The 21,589-nt window shown below is 35.0% G+C and overlaps 1 protein-coding gene across 2 annotated transcripts in view; it reads left to right on the top strand.

The window, feature by feature from the left end:
* The window catches only part of TAF4B (TATA-box binding protein associated factor 4b), a 125,817-nt gene that overhangs the window by 45,332 nt on the left and 58,896 nt on the right, over nucleotides 1–21,589 (top strand). For both annotated transcript variants that reach the window (XM_028524786.2, XM_036009189.1), the window contains 2 exons: nucleotides 967–1,102; nucleotides 1,481–1,586. In XM_028524786.2, the coding sequence (XP_028380587.1) occupies nucleotides 967–1,102; nucleotides 1,481–1,586 (242 nt within the window). The remainder of the gene's footprint in view (nucleotides 1–966; nucleotides 1,103–1,480; nucleotides 1,587–21,589) is intronic.

Below are 21,589 nucleotides of genomic sequence, written 5' to 3'. Positions count from 1 at the left end.
GAGGCATTAGTTCCTAAAAGAGTATTTACTAGGGAATTTGGAGTGCCCTGAGTTACTTTTGTTTAGTGATGCATACTGGATTTTAAATTTAATTTAAAATTTTAAAATAAAAAATTTAAGCATAGAATAAATTTTACTTTCAAAATTCTATTTAGAAGTCTATTTCCTTCCTCATTTATATTAGGCAAAAATGAGTTGAAGAACTTACACATAGTTCACTATCAATAGCTGGCTCAAATACATGGTGACAATTTTTCTTCTTTCAAGTGAAAAAAAAATGAAGCCCTGTTATTCTGTTTGTTTTTTTTTTCTTTTTTGAAGCTAAAAGTAAGATCATGCTATTACTTTAATTTTGCTCCATTAACCCCAACCCTCATCCTCTGGACTTCTTGAACTGTTTATCTTGGAGAATGCCTTTAGAATTGTCATTTTCCAGATATTTTTTAAAAGCAGCCCATTAAAAATTCTTATCCTTTTTGAAATATATTAGCCAATATTTATAGATAAAATGATATATCCAAATGTGCTTTAAAATAATTGAGAGTGGAAGGGGAGTGGGTGAGGTTATAGATGCAATTAGATGGGTAATGAATTAATCATTGTTGAAGTTGGGTAAGAATAGCATGGGTGGTTTCATTTTGTTTCTTCCACTTTTGTATATATTTTGAAATTTTCTATGATAAAAGCTTAAAAATGAAGAAAGGATTCATATGAAGGTTTAAATTGGGTAGTATATAATATAATTTGAATTCCGCTCTTAAAAATATAACAAAGTGTAAGATACTCATGGTTTTCACCTTTGAACAAGTTAATTTTGTCACATACAAATTTAAATTTTAAGTAGGCTTTCTTGTTATGCTAAGATCAAGGTATATTTATAATTAGGTGAGCACAGTTCTTTGTTCTGTTGTTACAACTGAAGTGGATTTAGTTGAATGACTATAATGATAGTTCTCACTGTTTCAGGTAGTCCAGCAGCCTTCAGGAGGCATTGCAAAACAAGCGGCTACACTTTCCCATTCCTCAGCATTGACCATTCAGAAATCTGGACTGAAGAAGATGCCAGTGAACACTGCAATAACTACTGTTCAGCCATCTGCAGGTAAGCTCTGACCCATCACACTAGGTTTGAAACATGATGGGGTTTTGTACTCTTATTTTTATTATGCATTTTAAAAATCTACAAATATAAATGATATTTTATTAACATGATTCTGTCACCTTTTCTGAATGATATTTTTTAGTGCTGGTAATTCTTTAGATAATTTGAAGACTGGAGGTCTTGATTTTAGTACATTATTTTATGTTCAGGGAATAAATTCATTGTCATGTTTGAATTTAAGCATAGTGTTAGGGCAGTTAAAAATTTTTTTGATTATTGTATATATATTAAAAGCTGTTATCATGAATTTTTCCTAATGTGATGTGATTGCCTATTTTCTTATTAGTATACTTTTTTCTTTCTTCTTTTGTTTTATAGCTTCCATTCTAAAGCAAATTACCTTGCCAGGAAATAAAATTCTGTCACTTCAAGGATCTTCTATTCAGAAGAATGAAATAAAAGAGAATGGAATAACATTCTTGAGGTAAAGAAAAATAATAGTTAAAGCTTGGTGTGGTTTAAGGAAGTAATATTTTTTAAGTGTCCATCTCAATGAATTTTGACAGACATACACCTGTAATCATAATCCAGATCAAGATGTTGAATGTATTTATCACTTTTATGTTCCTTTCAAATCAATTATCCCCAACCCCTGCCTTTAATAGCCACTATTTTTATATCTATCACCACCTATCATTTTTGTCTATTCTTGAACTTTATATAAATGAAAATTTATTTTATCTGGTCTTTTACATACTGCTCTTTTTTCACGCAGTATGTTTTTCAGATTCATAGCCTATATCATTTGAGTATTAGAAAATTGTCCTTTGTATTGGGGAAAAGTATTTGTTATACAAATATAAATTTGTTTATTCTTTTTCCTGTTGATGAGCATTGGGTTGTTCCCAGTTTTTGACAGCTATATAAAGCCGCTATAAACATATTTATGTACAGATTTTTTTTTGTAAATGTAGTTTCTCATGTCTCTGTAGTAAATATTCAGCAGTATAATGGCAGGATCATTAGGTAAATAAATGCATGTTTAGCTACAGAAAGTCCTGGATTTACTACAGTTCAACTTGATGGTTTTTTGACTTTTTAGTGGTTTGAAAGCTCTATGCATTCAGTAGAGACCGTACTTCGAATTTTGAATTTTTATTATTTCCTAAACTAGCAAAATGCCTTATGTTCTGTTGGGGTGTGGGGCAGCAGCCACCAGATGATTTTGCCCAGCTGTCTGCTAACATAAGTGTTCTGAGCAGGTTTAAGGTAGGCAAGGCTAAGCTATTGAATTCGATAGGTTAGATTGTATTAAATGCATTTTTGACTTACATTATTTTCAACTTGTAATGGGTTTATTGGAATGTAACCCCATCATAAGTCCAGGAGCATCTGGAAACCATTACACTGTTTACCAAAGAGATTGTACCATTTTATCTTCCCACCCACAATGATGAGAGTTCCAGTTGCTCTCTAACTTTGGCAATGCTTGGTATTTTCAGTTCTTTTGATATTTACCATTTTAATAAGTATGTAGTGGTTATTATTGTGGTTTTAATTTGCATTTTCTTAATAACTAAAGATGTTGAGCATCTGTTTTTGTGCTTATTTGCTATCCACATGTTACTGGTGAGACGACGAGACCTTGCTTCTTGTCTTCTTGAAGGAAAACGTTTAGTCAAGAGGCAAGCTGCTGTAAAGCAAGCAGGGACTTGCCACAGCAAAAGCACACCCAGGGCAGCGAAATGAGGAAGGGTTTAGCATAGAAGAAGCAATAGGAGAGCTTACGCTGGGCTGCTTTGGCTCATGGGGAAGTCAGAGAAAAGGAGACCTTGGAGATAAATTCAGGGGCTTAGCCTGGGATGAGCTGCCACTGCCCCTTTTTCTACTGGTTGCAGTTCTTGAGGGGTTCCTTGGAGTTTAGGAGATGCATGCCCATGGTGCCTATGGGGAAGAAGCAGGGGAAGGTAAAGACCTCAATGTGCTCCTGGGAGGGAGAGCACACTTTGGGTCTTTTGTCCTGAGGGTTTTTAATTGCTCTTGCAGGCAGGAATCTTAGGGGAGGTCTCGGGAGGGGACGACATCCCAATAGAATATTCATCAGCTTTCCAGGTTTGTCCTTTCAGGGTCGTGGTCTCCACTGATTGGTTAGTGCCAGGGTAGGGGGTCATTAGTCAATAATGCTGGTCCCGAGGCAGCCATGGCATTGCTTGTCTGGTTTTGGTGCTTTTCCGGGCCTGAAGCTGAAACACAGCCAAGGCCTAGATGTTCTCTTGAGGGAGGAAAGGTCAGGGGGTCCAAACTGCATGACCAGCAATATGCTAGGGGAGGAAAGGTTAGTTTTGTCCATTGCTAGGCACCCTGGGCTCTGCCCTCTGATGACCTTCTGTATCTGGCCCATTGTCCTTGTTCTGCTCATGTGTCTTAACTGCATACCACACACGTATCTTCTTTGGTAAAGCATGTGTTCAAATCTTTTCCTTATTTTTCCTTATTGAGTTGGGTTTTTTTTGTTCTAGTTGAGTTTTTAGAGTTCTTCATATATTAAAGAACCAAATTCTTTGTCACATAAGGGATTTTGAAATATTTTCTGTGTTGTGTTTTATCATTCTCAGTATTACCAATGTCTTTCATAAAGCAAAAGTTTTTAATTTTGCTGAAGTCCAGTTCATGGATTTTTTTGTAGGTTATACTTCTCATGTTTTAGCTAAGAAATGTTTGTGTAATCCAAGTTTATAAAGATTGTCTTGTATGCTTTGTTCTAGAAGTTTTACAACTTTAGGTTTGTTCTTTTTGTATTGATACTGTTTAACTTTCACTTATTGCCTATGTAAAAATTGTTATGTAATAATCTGTTTTCTGGCTATATCACAAGTCACTATACCAGTCATGTAGACCTTTTACCTGGGGAGGCAGCACAGCTATGAGCTAGCTATCAACATGCCATTGTTTGAAAAGTATTTTAACCACCATATCATTTCCTTCCCCCATCCCCTAACCATGAGTTGTGGGGGGGATATTTTTGGGGACCCCCACTTTGCACCCTGTTTCAGTTGTACAGGTCTTTGCTTCTTTGTTTAAATTTGTTACTAAGTATTTTCTTTTTTATGCTCTTTCTAAATTTTCTTTACAGATTGCTCATTGTTAATGTATAGAAATGTAGATGATTTTCAGGTGTTTACTTTCTATTCTGATACTTTGCTTAATGAATTTATTAGCTTTAACTTTTCTTTCCTTTTTTTTTTTCCTAACTGCTCTAGCTAGAACTTCCAATAATGTATTGAATAGAAATGGCAAAAGTGGTTATCCTTTCTTTTTCTTGATCTTAAGAGGAAAAGCTTTCAGTCTTTCATTGAGTATGGTATTTGCTGTGGGTTTTTCATATATATTCATTTTGTTGAGGTAGCTTCTTCCTATTCCTAGTTTTTTGAGGGTTTTTATCATGAAAAGTTGTTGGATTTTCTAAAATTCTGTACATCAGTTGAGATAATAAGATTTTTTCCCCTTCATTTTTGTTAATATGGTATAAATATATCAGTTGATTTTTGTATACTTGACAAGAATAAATCCCACTTGGTCATGGTGTATAATCCTTTTTAATATGCTTCTGAATTCAGTTTATCAATATTGTTGAGGAATTTTGCATCAGTGTTCATAAGGGATATGGGCTTATAGTTCTCTTATTGTATCTGTCTGGTTTGGTATTGTAATGCTGGCCTCATACAATGAGTTAGGAAGTGTTCTCTCTCTTATTTAATCTTTATTGAAAACTTTTAGAAGCTTTGGTATTAGTTCTCTTATAAATGTTTGGTATCATTCATAGTGAAGACATCCGGTCCAGGGATTTTCTTTGTTGGGATATTTTGATTACTGATTCAATCTCCTGTCAATTTGTTATAATTTGACAGTTTTACATCTGTTGGTGATTTCTAACTCCATCCCAATGTGGTTAGAGAAGATACTTTGTATGTAATCTTTTCAAATCTGTTGAGACCTCATTTATAGCCTAATTTATGGTATATTCTGGAAAATGTCCCCTGTACACTTGAGAAGAACATGTATGCTCTTGTTTGGGTAGTATGTTCTATAGTATATGTCTGTTAGAGTTAATTGGTTTATTGTGGTTTTCTTTTTCTTTTTTGTATCAAGACTTAAGTATCCAGTCAAGAGTGAAAGAAAAAGCTTACTACTCTAGCTTGCTTTCAAGGATGATGCTACTGGATTAGCCAAAACTTTAATTTTTCTCAAGATGTTGCTAATCCATTCAACCAGTGTTTATTATATGGACGATTGTGTTATTATTTTGGTTTTATTCCATATTGTCTATCAGGAGTGTCATGAGGCATTTGACAATTATTATTTGGAAATCAATATATCTTTAGTCCTAGGCATTCCTTAACCTATCAATCTGGAGGCTTATTTAAAAAGCAGTAACTTGGCAGTTTTCAGTCATATTTATTCACTATTTGTACTGCACTGGGTGCTATATTTAGAAGATAATTTGTATAACATCCACTTTTCCAAATATCTCAGTGAAGTAGACACTATCGTTATATCCATCTTGTAAAGGAGGACATGAAGGTTAAAGAAAAATTATTATTTGATCAAAATTACATAGATATGGTAATGGCAGACTCAGGATCTGAACTCAGACTGCCCTATATGAGTGATATTTTTAGACACCTGACAATCCTCCCTCCCTCCCACCATTCTTTTCTTCTTTTAATTAACAAAATATTTTCTAATTTTTAATTTTAAAAAATGCCACCCATCAATATCAATTCAGGTATGAATTGAAATCTGAAAATCTGGATTCAGGTCTTCTCTCCGTTGTGCAGTACTCTGATTTAACCTTTGGTCTTTGACCCTATTTCTTATCATCTATAAAATTGAGATAAAACTAACTCTTCTACATAGAACATGCAGATTTTAAAAGTATAAAAATCAAAACATATTGGAAAATACCTTGAAACTTGTATCACTTATATAAAAGCAGAATATGTGCACCCTTAGAAACTAGTGTAAGTGTAGCTACACTGCTTTATAACTGCACAGACCTCCATAATCCATGATCTATATAATCTTTATAGTTTTAAAGAATCCTTTTACTCAGAAGTGAGAATTTTTATATTTAAATTTTATATGATCACTATAATATTATATATCTAGAAATAAACTAATGAAGTCCAAACTAATCTTGAATAAAAGGGATATTTGGGTAAATCTAAAACTGGTTCTATTCCCTCATTCCATATTTGTTGTACTGTGTAAGATAGGTGTCTCAGCAATGCCTACATGTAGAATTCTACTCTACCTGTTACTCATAATATGAGTCTGGTCTATTAAAAAGATTTTTTTGTTTTAGTTTGTTGTTAAGTCCTCTGTATCCTTAGTTATCTTTTGTCTGGTCTATCCATTATTGAGAGTGGGGTATTGAAGTCTCCAGCTGTTATTGCAGAACTGTGTATTTCTCTTTCCAATTCTGTTTTTGCTTCATACATTTTACTGTTTCTTAATAGGTGTGTAACTGTTCATAATTATTTTATCATTTTGCTGTATTGAACCTTTTATTTATATATAATACTTTTTGTCTTTGTAACCTTTTTTGATTTAAAGTCTATTATGTCCTTTATTATTAGTATAGCCATTCCTATTCTCTTATGGCTACTATTGATACAGAATATTTTTTTTTATCCTTTCATGTTTAGTCCGTGAGTGTTTTTGCATCAAAACAAGTCTCTTGTAGACAGCATATAGGGTGTAGCAAAAGTAGGCTTATAGTTTTTCATATGGAAAATACAATAATTAAAAAATAATAATGGATGGAAGAATAAACTCTGTGTTTGGTATACTCACAGTCGTAAACCTATTTTCCCCCCACCATGTATATTAGCATGGTGTGTTTTTGTTAATTCATCAGTTGTTGTCTTTTGAATGGAAAGTTCTGTCATTTACATTTAAAGTAATTACTAATGAGGGACTTACTTTTGTCCTTCTGTGTATTTGTTTTCTATGTATCTTATAACTTTTCTGTCCCACATTTCCTGCATTACTATATTCCTTTGTATTTAGTTGATTTATTTTGTGTGAAATGTGTACATTTTTCTCCTTCGTAAGTGTGTATTTTACAGCCATTTCCTTCGTGTTTACCATGGGAAGTACATTTAACACCCTAAAATTATAACATTGTAATTTGAAATTGCACTTAATGTGTCACATAATGATGTTTCATTCAATGGTGGACCGCATATACCACGGCGGTCCCATATGATTATTTTGAAACTGAATTTTCTGCAAGAAATGGAAGGATATATGGTTCAGAAGTAATTATTTTTTTCTCTGATGGGAGCAATATCTGTGGGGATTGGCACTAGATTTCCTCTCACTCACAGCACCTCAATTTTGAATGCACAGATTACATCTTCAGTAGTCAGCCACCGACCTGTTTTGACACCAAGGTGCCTGTCCCCACAGTGCTACATATTTATAGGGTGCTCTAGCCCTCCAAGATCTAGCTTGATGGTCTTCAGAGTGCATTACTATAAATTTTTGGTTGAGGGCCTGAGATTCAGTGCAAGGACACAGGTTCACAAGAGCTACCTTAAAAAGTAGTAAGTGCCACTACCACTTTAGTAAAGCTTTCTGTGGTAGTGTGGAGCTAGCCTGTTCCTGTGCTTTGGAAATATTTTCATATTGTAATGGTGTAAAGCACAGATAAGTGTTATTTCTTCCATTAGTTCAATGCCAGAGAGCTCTTTATGCCAGAGTTTCAACGGAACCAAACACAGATTTCCGAAGTCAAAACGAGTCCTCAGTTGTATACCCTTTTCGTGTTAAACACCATCTTTTTTTTTTTTGTGAATACCACAGAGTTCCTTAATCTGATCACTGATTCTGTATGCACTAGCCAAAACCACATTGCCATGACAATTCCCAGTGTTCCTTTATCTCTCTATCTTGACTTCTTATTCCTACTTATCCTCAGGGTACATTTCACTCCCTCTTGACAAATCACTCCCTCCTGTCCCTCCAGGTGATCTATACCTTACCCTGTTTCTCATTGATATTTTCAGTCAATTCAGTCCACATCCCTGTTTATGGAGTAGCATTGGCAGCTTGAATATAATTAATTCTGATCCTATCAGAAAGACATAGGGTAAGGGCTTATGAGACATGTTTATAAAGTGTACAGTAGTGTATAATAATGGTCTGGGCCTTCATATTCACTCACCACTCATTCACTGACTTGTGCAGAACAACTTCTAGTTCTGACAGCTCCATTCATGGTATGTGAATGGAGCTGTTCCACGTGCACCAGTTTTTTATCTTTTTTTTTTTTACTGTATCTTTTCTATGTTTATATATACAAGTACTTAACCATTGTGTTACAGTTGCCTACAGTATTCAGTACAGTAATATGCTATGAAAGTTTGTAGTCTAGGAGCAATAGGCTATAATATATAGTCTACGTTTGTAGTGGGCTATACCATCGAGGTTTGTGTAAGTTTACTGTGTGACGTTGAACACAACAGCACAATTGCCTAATGATGCATTTCTCAGAACACGTCTTTGCCATTAGGAGACGTGTGACTGTATACTAGCTTAATTTATATAATGTACAAAAACTCTCCTTTTTTTTGTTTTTTTCCTATTCCTATAGGTGGTTAATGTTGCAAAATTACATCTTTATACTATATGTGCCCCAAAAGATAAAACTTAACAATCTTTTAAATGCATCAGTCTCTTAAAGTATATGGAAAACAAAATGTGGAGATAGAAATTAAAATTGTAATAATTCTAACTTTTAAACCAATAACTGTTTTTATTTAGTGTTTCTGTCTCTAAAGTCATAGAAAACAAAAGAGGACTTAAAACCATTATGGAAATAATGTTAGTGTTTATAATTGCCCATGCATGCTTTATTGAGATTTAATTTCTTCATGTGGCTTCAAGTTACTGTCCAGTGTCTTCTCATTTTACTCTGCAGGAATCTGTTGAGCATTTCTTGTAAGGCAGGTCTACTGGTAAAACAAAACCTGAACTCCCTCAAGTTTTGTTTCTTTGGGAACAAAGAAAACAAAATGAAAAGATCTTTCAATTTCTTTTTCACTTTAGGACAATTTAACCACATATAAGATTCTTGGTTGACATTTTTTTCAGCCCATGCCTTCTGGCCTCCAAAGTTTCTGATAAAAAATCTTCTCAGAATCTCATTGAGGATGCCTTGTATGTAATAAGTTGCTTCTCTCTCAGTGCTTTCAAGATTCTCTCTGACTTTGTCTACTGACAAAGTTTATCATGTGTCTCCAGTGGGTCTCTTCGAGTTCATCTTGGAGTTTGTTGAGCTTCTGAGATGATTATATTCATGTCATTCCTCAAATCTAGAATGTTCTCAGTCATTATTTCTTCAGATATTCATTCTGCCTCTTCCTTCCTTCACTTTGTGAGACCCTTGCAATCAGCATGTTTGACTTGATGGTATCCCAAAGGTCCTATAGGCTTTGCTCATTTTTCTTCAATCTTTTTTTCTTTTCCTGACAATCAATAATTTCCATTTTTCTATCTTGAAGTTCACTGATTCTTTCTTCAGCCTTCTCTACTTTGCATTTAAACCCCTCTAGTGAATTTTTTTCCCCCTCATTTCAGTTATTGTACTTTTCAGGTGCAGAATTTCTTTTTGGCTTCTTTTTCAGTTTCTGTCTCTATTGATATTTCCATTTTGCTCATACATCATTTTCTTGATTCTCCCTTGTCTTCCTTTTGAACACCTTTAAAAGTTTTTATTTAAAATTTTTTTAGCCTCACCTGAGGACATTTTTTTTCATTGCTTTTAGAGAGGGAGGAAGGGATAGAGAGAAATATCAATTGGTTGACTCCTGTATGCACCTCGACCAGGAATTGAATCTACAACCTTTCAGTTACAGGACAGCTCCAACCAACTGAGCCATACCAGCCAGGGATAAAATAGTTGTTTTGAAGCATTTGTTCAGTACATTCACCTTCAGATCTTTTTCAGGGACAGTTTTGTGGATATTTTTTCTCCCTTGAATGGGCCATACTTTTATGTATCTTTTTGTCTTGTGATTTTTATTTATTTATTTATTTTTAGAGAGAGAAGGGAGGGAGAGAGAGAGAGAGAGACAGAGAGAGAGAGAGAGAAAGAGAGAGGAAGATAGATCAATGTGCGGTTGCTGGGGGTTATGCCTGCAACCCAGGCATGTACCCTGGCTGGGAATTGAACCTGCGACACTTTGGTTCGCAGCCTATGCCCAATCCACTGAGCTATGCCAGCCAGGGCTGTGATTTTTTAAATTGTTGAAAACTGGACATTTGAACTAATAATACAGTAACTCTGAAAATTCAGTTCTCCTCATCCTCCAGGATTTACAGTATTTTTTTTTTATTGTAGCATAAACCTAAGATAGAAACTTTAGATCTTTTCAGATATGTTTTAGCATGTGTTGGACTTTCTGTTTTCCCCCACATGTGCAGTTGCCTTTGAATGTCTAGTCTTTTATGTCTGGCTTTTAAAAGGGAAAAAAAGGAAAGTGAAGGGAATGGGAAAAAAGGATGACTGACCCTCTAAATGGAAGTTACTTTGGCTGGAGGGTGAGAGACTTGCAAAAAGGGAAGAGTTGCAACAACAGTGGCAACTCTTAGTCGTCTGCTTCTCTGAGATCAGAAACAACAATGAGAGCACATAGTCCTGATATTTGGAGGACATATCATTTTTGTCAATCCTAGCTCCCACAGATGTGGGCAGACTGCTCCAATACATGTACATAGCTGTCTCCCTCAGGACTGGGGGATTGGTAACCCCTGCCAAACTAACAGCTGAAATTGACCGGAATTAACCACAGTTTACCTTCTAAGTCTTCCCCTGGACCTTGCAAACCTTCAGTAGACTCCAAAGTCACACAATGTTGTATCAGGCACATTCCTGATGCTTACTATTCCACCATCATCCCAGAACCCTCCTCTTCAGAGTGCTTTTCAATAAGCTTTTTGCTGGCTTCTTTGACTTTAATTCTGCAGAGCTTCAGTGCCTTGAGGGAAAAAATCACCAGACTGCATCTTTGTGCCTCATTTCTGCATAGGATCATGGCCCATCCCTCACATCTGGGCTGCCTGGGAAGCCTTAAACTCTAACTTTTTGTCTGTCTTTACAAGATTGCCTAATTCTTTTTTGGCTTTTCTACTTCTTAGTAGCTGCCCTCTCCCATGGCCCCTTAGTATCTTGTTCCACATCAAGATTAACACACACCTGATGGAAACATATGGAGAACATTGGGAGTCCTTCAGTGAAGTCTTTTTTGGGGGGGAATGTTGCCCTTTAAGGCTTGGTTCCCTTGGCACTTCTGTGCCTTCAAACTTATTTAAAATTCTCACCAGAGGATATGTTTATTGATTTTAGAGGGAGGGCGGGGGTGGGGTGGGGGAGAGAGACAGACAGGCAGACATACAGACAGACAGACAGATTGACATCAGTGCAAGAAAGAAACATTGATTGGCTGCCTCCTGCATGCGCCCTGACCAGGGATTGAGCCCACAAATCTCTTGGTGCATGGGAGAACACTCTATAACCAACTGAGCCACCCCGCCAGGGCTCAGACAAACTTTTAAAAATTATTTTTCTGGCTTAATTAGTTTTTCTTGATGAGGACAGTTACCTGTTATGTGTTGGTCCATAACACAAGCAGAAGTTCTTGTGTAACTCTTTATATACTTTTTGTGTGTTGCAAATATCTAATGGAGTTAGTGATTTCAACTTACTTTATGGTGTATTTTGATGAATAGAAGTTGTTGATTTCAAAGTAGTTGAATTTAGCAATTTATTTTATGAATTCTTTATTGATATTATTCATTCTCCTTGGTATCATAAAGAGACTCTCCTTTATAGTCTGCTAAAGGTTTTGAAATTTTACTTTTTGTGTTTAAATCTTTGTTATGACTGTTTAATTTTTTTTCCTATGGTATGGGGTAGGGATAGTGCATCACTTATTCACATAAATACAGTGGTACCTTGGTACTCATTGTTAATTCATTCTGATGAGTGGCAAATAAGCAACGATTAATGAAGTGTTTTCTCTTATGGGTGGTGTCGTGACTCACAAGTTCTAGCAAGTGTGACCAGTGGTGAGCAAGCACCAAGTACTAAAACATTTTTTCTCATCAAAATGTGATGCGTACCAGGTTTGACAAGTTCTAAAGCCAACCAGTACCAAGGTACCACTTGTCCCACAGCATTAAGAAATAGTCTGTTCTTTCTGACTGAATAGTGTCTTCTATGTCATATATGCGTGGATCTTTTGGTGGGCTATCCTTTTAGTTTATCTTACTTTTATCTCTATCTTCTTGATTAATTTGTTCATTTTCAATAGCAGCATACTGTTCAATTTATTATAACTTCAAAATAAATTTTTTATCTGTCAAGGCATATTTCCTACTTACCTCTCTTTTATTTTCTTCCACATTCCTATCCTCCCTCCCTGTCCTTTTATGCACATCTTCTTTAACACCTTTCAATGAAGTGATACAATTTTATCTGTACAGGTTGTACACAATTTGTTTAATTTATCTGTAGGGTTTAGTCCTAGGCAACTTCTTATTGCTATAACATAATATTTTTGGTAGTTGCCAATCTGTTTTTAATATATAGAAAGCAGGTTTTTAAAAGCATTCATAAGCCAACTGCCTCATTAAATTCTTATTACTGACAATTTTTATATTGTTTTGGGTTACTTATATAGACAGTGTCAAGAGTGAGATTATAATTATGGGTTACCTTTTCCCCCCTCTCCTTTTAGCACTTTAAAAATGTCTTTTCATTGTTTTCTGGAATCCATGTATGTGTTCACTTTCAAAGATAAAACATACAAGGAAAAGTCACCCTGAATGAAACTATAGGGAAACAGCAAAGCATTTGGAACTCTCTAAAGACTTCAGACATTGGATGATCATATATTCTGTATTAAAAACTATTACAACAGGGTTAAAAATAAAATCTAGAATCACAAAAATGAGCAAGTAAAATTATCTATTAAGAAATGAATACAAATATTTGAAAAAGAGCCAAATAACACATTGAGAAGTGAAAAATGTAATTGTTGAATTTAAAACCTTATTGGATAGGTAAATCAAGTTAAACCTGAGGGCCCAAATTGAGTTTGCTTTATTCCAGAGAGGATTTATGACTGTTTCTTATAGCAAACAGGAATGACTATTGACTTTAGACCACTTTAGCCTTTTTCTAAGGAACCTGACTTGGGTAAAATTTCTTCACTTTAATGGAGGCCCAAGAACTAACACTGGCCACAGGCATTTGCCCCTAATGCAGTTCTACCTTTACAGTGTGCTTATTTTTACTAGCACATTTTTGACAACTTCTGTGCACCCAACTCTGGAATGAAAATGTCTTATGCTGGTCAAGTTGTAATGCCATGTAATTTCTCCTCAGTAAATCTAGTCCACTTACTGCCTGAAGCAAGTGTCACCATTAGTATTTTGTGTGTTTTTTTTAGTTCAATTTTATTTTTTAAAGATTTTATTTATTTCTAGAGAGATGGGAAGGGAAAGAAACATCAGTGTGTGGTTACCTCTCACGCGTCCCCCACTGGGGACCTGGCCTGCAATCTGGGCATGTGCCCTGACTGGGAATTGAACTGGTGACTCTTCTGTTTGAAGGCTGACGCTCAATCCACTGAGCTACACTAGCCAAGGCACCATTAGTATTTTCTTTGAGAAAGTTTTATCTAGCTTATTACTTCTGCTCATTTATGTACTCAGTACTTACTGCTTTTCAGATTCATATACATAAAAATGAATAATGATTTTTTAAATATGTTTTAAATATTTAGTCTTTGGCTTAAGTTGTAGTATCTTTTGTTATATGAAGATTTTGTTAAAATTAGATTCCTATATGGCTTTTGAATTTTAGTTTATTCTAAGAAATCTTTCCCTGTCCTGAACTTACAATGATGTGATCAGATATTGTTTTTTAAGGTATCTATATACACACACCTCACATATGCACACATACCTTTTCATATTCAGTAGTTCTTCATTTTATCTTTGTAAATGTGCTATGCTATAACCTCTTTGTAACTGACTTAATATTTGCTATTTTGCAGCTTCCTGTGAAGAAAAAAATGACTTTAGATTTATGAGTTCTATTCAAATAGTGACTTAAAGTAGAGTTCTGTTCTGGACAAAGGAAATTATGAATTTTCCCAATTGGATTGCTTATCTCAAAAGTAGTTACTGAAGAATTCATCATCCTTTTCTAATTTGAAAATGCTACCATTTATCTTTTTTTCATACATAGGCATTTTATTTTATTTATTTATTTATTTATTTATTTTATTTATTTTTTTAAAGATTTTATTTTTTTATTTTTAGGGAGGGAAGAGAGAGAGAGAGAGAGAGAGAGAGAGAGAGAGGGAGAGAGAGACAGAGAGACAGAGAGACAGAGAGGCATCAATGTGCAGTTGCTGGGGGTTATGGCCTGCAACCCAGGAATGTACCCTGGCTGGGAATCGAACCTGGGACACTTTGGTTCCCAGCCCGCGCTCAATCCACTGAGCTACGCCAGCCAGGGCTATTTTTAAAAAATATGTTGTATTGATTATGCTATTACAGTTGTCCCATTTTCCCCCCTTTATTCCCCTTTGCCCTGTACACCCCCTCCTGCCCGCATTCTACCCCTTTAGTTCCGTGGGTCGTACATACAAGTTCCTTGACTTCTTTATTTCCTGTACTATTCTTAACCTTCCCTCGTCTATTTTCTGCCTACCATTTATGCTACTAATATTCCCTGTACCTTTTCCCCCTTTCTGCCCCCGCCCCACACCTGATCTCCATTTCTGTGATTCTGTTCCTGTTCTTGTTGTTTGCTTAGTTGTTTGTTTTTTTTTATAGGTTCGGTTGTTAATAGTTATGAGCTTGTTGTTATGAAATGCTACCATTTACCTCATAGTCAATTCTCATTTATGCAAGGGTACATTTATAGAATTTCATTTTAGTACTTTATTTTTGTTTGATTTCTATGCTAATATTTTTAAATTTTCAATTATAATTTATTTTTATATCTGATAGAACAAGTTTTTTCTTTTTATCCTTTTTTTATCAAAGGTATCTTGATTTTATTTGTTATCTTTCTATTGCACATTAATTTTAGAAACAGGGCAGTTCTATGAAAATTTGGTATTGAGATTATGTGATTTAGGTTAATTTTGGGGAGAATTGACTATTTTATGGACCCTAGTTGTAGATAACAGAAAAACTAAAAAACAGTGGTATAAGCAAGATAGAAGATAATCTCTTGTATTCAAGTAAACTGGAAGTAGGTAGACCATTGCAAGTATACTGGTTCATGGTTTTAGGGACTTGAGCTCCTCATTTGCAATTCTTTCTGGTTTTTAAAAATTTACTTATTTAATTTTAGAGAGAAGTGAAGGGAGGGAGAAAGAAAGGGAGAGAAACATTGATTGGTTGCCTCTCACATGCCCCCAACTAGGGACCTGGCCTGCATCCCAGGCATGTGCCCTAACTGAGAATGGAACCAGTGACCTTTTAGTTTGCAGGCCGGTGCTCAATCCACTGAGCCACACCAGTCAGGGCTGCTTTCTGTTCATAAACACATTATTTGTGTCCCCACTATATTTTTTAGATATGATTTCCCTGGACTCTCAGTTTAAAAGTTGTTATCTTTTATTTTTGCACTAAGCTACAGTTTTCCATTTTGTGTAATGCTGTCTAGTAATTTGAGTCATATGTGGTTTTATGTGCATCTTTTCAGATTGATGTATTTTTATTTCAATTTGTATTCTTGGGTATTTAAGATCAATATCATTTCAGTTATTGTTGAAATGAAGCTTAAAATAGATCCTTGATGTTGATTCTTTTGTTAAATAAGAGGAGGTATTATTGTGTGGCATTAAATTATGTCTTGATTTACCTGAATGAGATGTAATAGCTGGGTGATATATGACTGTGTTTTCAAAACTACCTCTTTAACTGAAAAAAATCTTTTTCTGCTTAGAAAATCAGTATTTTCTATTCCTTATTTTCTATTCTGCTTCTCGGTGTACTTGGGATGAGTAAGGGAAGCTATATGATCCTGAAACACCAGAGGGTGCCAGAGATTCATGTTTTTTTCTTACTATTTCAGAAGTGGCAAATGCTACAACCTCTACATGTTTGTATAGTTAAGCCTGTTTAAACTGACTGGTTATTTGATGATAATAGGAATTGTTGATTTTTCAAAAATGTGATAATGCTTTATGGTTACATTTTCTTAGACTCCTTATATTTTAGAGAGAAATAATAAAATATTTGTGGATGAATAATGCATATGTGAGCTGAAGGAATCCAGCCACTTAATATGAAAAGTAGAGACGTTTGTTGAAGAAGATATAAGAAACATTGTACATAAGACTATGATGCCTTCAAAGTAGGCACCTTGGGACCTCACACAGTTCTCCCAGTTGCCATCAGCTACCCCATTGTATTTTCCTGAATCTTATTGATGGTCTGAAATCTTTTCCTTTTCAAAGGTGATTTTAGTTTTGGGAAAGGCCAGAACTCACAGGGTGCCAAATCTGGGCTTTGGGGGGCGCTGCATCACCTGGGTGATTTGATGTTTCACCAAAAAACTCTGCATAAGACATGATGTATGAGTTGGGTACGTAGTCATGATAAAGCTGCCAATCACCAGTTGCCCATAGTTATGGCCTTCTGAATCATCCATATAGTTTCTGTGGAAGAATGTTCAAGCTTAACACAAAATTGATGCAGATTCACTGCTCTACTCACTTTGAATAAGACAGCCCCACAGTACATGTTGCTAAGTCAGTGGCATCTACTGCCCCTTCTGACTAATACAGTGAAGTAATCGTTGTTCACACATGCATATTCCAGTCTACTTTCCTTGGCTGCTAGGTTACATCAGTGTTGTGCAAACCATTCTCATTATATTAACAATAGTTGGACCTTTTCCAGACAAATTTTGTATATTACTTATAATACAAGGTTAGTGAAGGTCTTTTAAAGGCTAGGAGTTTAAAGTGATATTTAAAGCTTTTCTTTAAAAGCTGCTTTTAGAAAATAATATAGGACAAAGGTACATGTTATTTGCATAAATAGTATTATTCCACCAACTTCAATGTCCATTTTTTCATATTGTAGGAATCAGATTCTCTAGTGTAGATGAAACATGTTCTCTACCTTGCTTCATATATAATTCATTGATTTGTTGTACTGAGTCTGTTTGTCCTTAAATGTACAAGTATATCAATAATACATATTGGTTTTGTAATATATGGCACAGTATATGTGGTTAAATCATTACAGAGCAGGGACTTAAAGAGAAAACAGTTTCTGATAGCAAAAACCCTCTCATCTTGGAAAGACAAAAGAGACTGCAAAGAAGCATCCACGTGAGCTGTGCCTAGATTAACAGTAAATCTAGGATCAAAATTAGATAAAAAAGTCTTCTTGGAGGAGTTGCCTCATGGTAGATCTTGTTAGAAAATGGATCCTTGAACATTCTTCACAGGGGGATTATAGGAATGAAGACTTGGAGATGAGATTGTGGCATCTTTCAAAGTTTTTAGCCAGATTTTTGTCATAGAAAAGTGTTATTTAGGAAAAATTATATTTTTACTTTGAGGCAGAATGAGCTGGGAAGGAGAGACTTTAAAGACAGGTGCACCATGAAGTAAAGGTTGGAGTTAGGAGGGCAGGAGGCAGGGCATACCATTTTTATGTGTAATCAGCATCCTCAAGAAGGATGAAAGTAAGAGACAGTGATAATACTGTGGAAGGATTTATTGTAAACATTTCTTAACAAGTTTAATCATTAGATTAAGAATATATAATATAGGGAATGGATGGTAGATACTTTTGAAACAACTTATAAATATTTGCTAGTATAGTAGATATCAACAATTTCAGAGTTCCCCAGGGAACTTGTTAAAATTCTTCATTGTGGGGCTCATCTGAAAGGAAATCCCTGGAGACTAGACCTGGACAGGGATCTGTATTTTTAAATTGGTACCTTTTTATATTCAGTATAGGTTTAGGACTGTAAGTACAGACCATCAGGTCTCAAATTGTGGTCTATAAAATAGGTCTGAAGCTGAGATTCTTTCTGGGGGGTTGGTGGGGTCAAAACAGTTTTCTTCTCCATCATCATCATCGTGTTATTTACCCTTTTCAGTATATTCGCACTGATGGTTTAAAAGTCATGGTGGTGAGAGAGCTGGCACCTTAGCATTGATTACAAGGGGACAAAACCGTACTTGTAGCCATTTATTCTTTACCCACACTCACTCACAGTAAATAAAAAGAAAATAAGCTAGTTTTTGTAATAAAAATGTTTTCAGTGAAGTAGTCAGTACACATTAGTATTTTTATAAAGTCTCATCCCTTGAGACTTTATACCTTTTTAATACTCAGTATGACAAAATGGGAAGTTTGCGTAAAGCCCTTCTTTCTGTTCATGTCAAAGTATTGTGGTTGCCTCAAGTACCTGTGCTTCTGTTTCAGGTGAGAGCTCAACTAACCATGTTTTTTGTGGACCATAATTTTCACTTGAAAGAACAAAGAACAACTGACAGACTGGTTACTTAGACTTGGGAATTTGACAGACATTTTCTTGAAAATGAAAAAGTGAATCTGTCACTTCAGGGAAAGCAACTGACTGTATATTTTGGCAATAATAAGGCTTGAGCTTTTCAAAGAAAAAAATGAAATTTTGGAAAAATTGTATCTGCTACCACAGGCTTAACAACATCTCAGATCTCATCATCTTAACATCTCATCATCATCTCAAACAACATCTCATCATCACCTACATTTTCTGATTAGATTGGTGCAGATATTAACATGCGATTTTGGATTATGTGTAATGAGTATAAATTTGGAAATCTGTATAACTCAGTGAACTAATATTTTCTGAATTACCAAGACATTATGTTATAAAACCATGCATCTGTAGAAGGAACCATTCAAAATGAAGAGGGCTGATGGATTTTTAAAGATTTGCAAAAATAAAAAAACATTTCCACTCTTTTAATTACTTTTAAATTTTGATATATTTAGTTTTCACAAAAATGTTACTTATGTTAATATGTAACCATTCTACTATATTCCAATGACTAAATAATGCCCATTTTTAGTTTCTAATACAGTTTTTATTCAAAATTACATGAGGTACAGTTTTCACCTTCATTTTGTAGATTAGGGGGATTGATGAATAGAGATGGCAAGAAACTTGCTCACAGTCATCCTCTTAATAATTGTCAGAGCAAGGACTGGAACCTCAGCCTCTTTAACTACAGAATTGGTATTCTTAATTTTATTAGCTCACTGTTTTTCCAAGCTTGTGTAGTTCACAGACTATTTCCATCAGTCACCTAAGTGTGTTTCTTAGAAACCTCCGGGTTTCTGGTCTCTGTCATAGCACCACTGAATGAAAATCATGGGTGCTGTATGGGTGTGGGTGTGATTGTAAGATCGACATTTTAAATGTACTCTTAGGTGATTCCTAAAATCACTAAAGTTTGAGAAATACTAAAATACACTACACTACATTTGACTTAATGTGAACAAAGACAGTTTCCCATGAGAAAACTTCAGAAAGGACATAGAAGGAAGAATAAAGAGGGTGCTGGTGAATTACATACTGGTTGTGTTAAGTAGTGAGGTTATGCCTAAGAGTGGTGGAAGAATACTGAATATTCCTCACCTGGGATTAGTAATCTAAGGCAGTGATTTTCAACCTTTTTCATCTCACGGCACACATAGACTAATTACTAAAATGCTGCTGCACTCAGAAAACATCCTTTGCCAATCTGATGGAAAAAATAGGTATAATTTTGCTTCATTCACACCGGATGGCTACTGTTGTGTTGACTGTTGTTATTTTTTTTTTTATTTGACAACCTAAGGGAAGTCAGTGCCCCTAACTAGTCAGGTATTGCATATTTTAAAAATTCTTGTGGCACACCTGTTGAAAATTGCTGATATAAAGGAAAATCTTGATTTTTAAAAATAAAAATTTTAAAGCAACTTATTTACTTGACTACATAGTATATACACTTTTATATAATTCAGATGGTACAGAAGGATAAACAGTGAAAAAAAAATAAGGTCCTCAGTTGCTTCTTTTTCATTCTGCTACCCATACCCAGCTTAGAGCTAACCATTCTCAGCGGTCACTTATGTATCTTTTTAGATATATGCATATATAATGTTTTCCATTTTGGTTTTTGCATCTTAGTAGTAATAAATCTTGATGATTGTTCTAAATCAGAACATATTTCATTGTGATTTCGTATTTTTAACAGAATAATATAATGATGGACATTTAGGTTGTTTCCAGTGTTTTGGCCAAGGAAAACAAAACTATAGTGACTTATTTACATAATTGCTGGGAATAACAGTTTATTCATTTTAAATTGTCAGATAATGTCAAACTAGTCTCCATGGAGGGTTTGTTAACAAATTATACTTTGACCAACAAAGCTGAAGGTAGCATATTTTCACATGTTCTATTAAACTTAAAAAAATGGCCAATCTAACAGGTTAAAACATATTGCGCTTACATATAGGGTAGAACATATTATATTTGAGTCATTTTAAATGTTCTGTTAACTGAGGATGCATGTTTTGCTTATTTTTTCCATTGAACCCTTGGTCTTTTCCCTGGGTATTTTGTAGGAGCTCTTTCTATTTAATTTTAGGGTAACTTTTCTGTGATATGATTTACTTCCTTCAATCCATAGTATAAGGTGTAGGGGCTATAATGTCCCCATTTTACTGAAGATGCAAATCCAGAGAGGCTAGTTGATTTGCTGTATTTCACATAGAAAGTAAGTGGTAGAGTTGGTATTCTATGCTTATGCAGTTTGACCAAGAGCCGTCATCATTGTTACCTGCTAATCTGCTTCCCAGGACATTGTAAGATGAACAGCACCCTGTCTGAGCACACAGAAATTCCCCAACCATTTAAGTACCTCTTACATACTATGCCAGGATTGAGAGGTAATAAAGATGATTTTATGTGGTCAATAAAAAATTATTCTACTTGGAGTGTAAGGCAACTACACTGGTTATTCAAAGACAGAGTAAAACCTACCATAGCAGAGATAAAGTGTGTTTTTCAGAAGTTAAAAAGTTGTAGCAATTGGACGAATGCCATAAAAGTGTAAAGACAAATTAAACCAGTGTTTCAGAGGTGGGCATTTGAAGTAGGCCTAGGATATAGATTAGGTTTTGACAACTCAATGATAACAAATCAAGAGGAGTCAATGACTAGATCTGGAAGGGAATAGCTTGAGCAGAGGCCAGAATCAGTGGGAGCTAGTTGATAGTTGAATGAATAATGGGAGGGTAAAGGCTAGTTAAGGTCCTGGAAGGCCTTGAAATCAGGTAAAGTTCATGGGAACATGAAAGGTTTTGAACAGGAAAGTGATGTGATTCACT

This window comes from Phyllostomus discolor, chromosome 9 (assembly GCF_004126475.2).
Source record: "Phyllostomus discolor isolate MPI-MPIP mPhyDis1 chromosome 9, mPhyDis1.pri.v3, whole genome shotgun sequence".
Taxonomy (NCBI): Eukaryota; Metazoa; Chordata; class Mammalia; order Chiroptera; family Phyllostomidae; genus Phyllostomus; species Phyllostomus discolor.
Note: the sequence above shows the minus strand (reverse complement) of the source record. Positions and strands in the feature narration are given on the sequence as shown.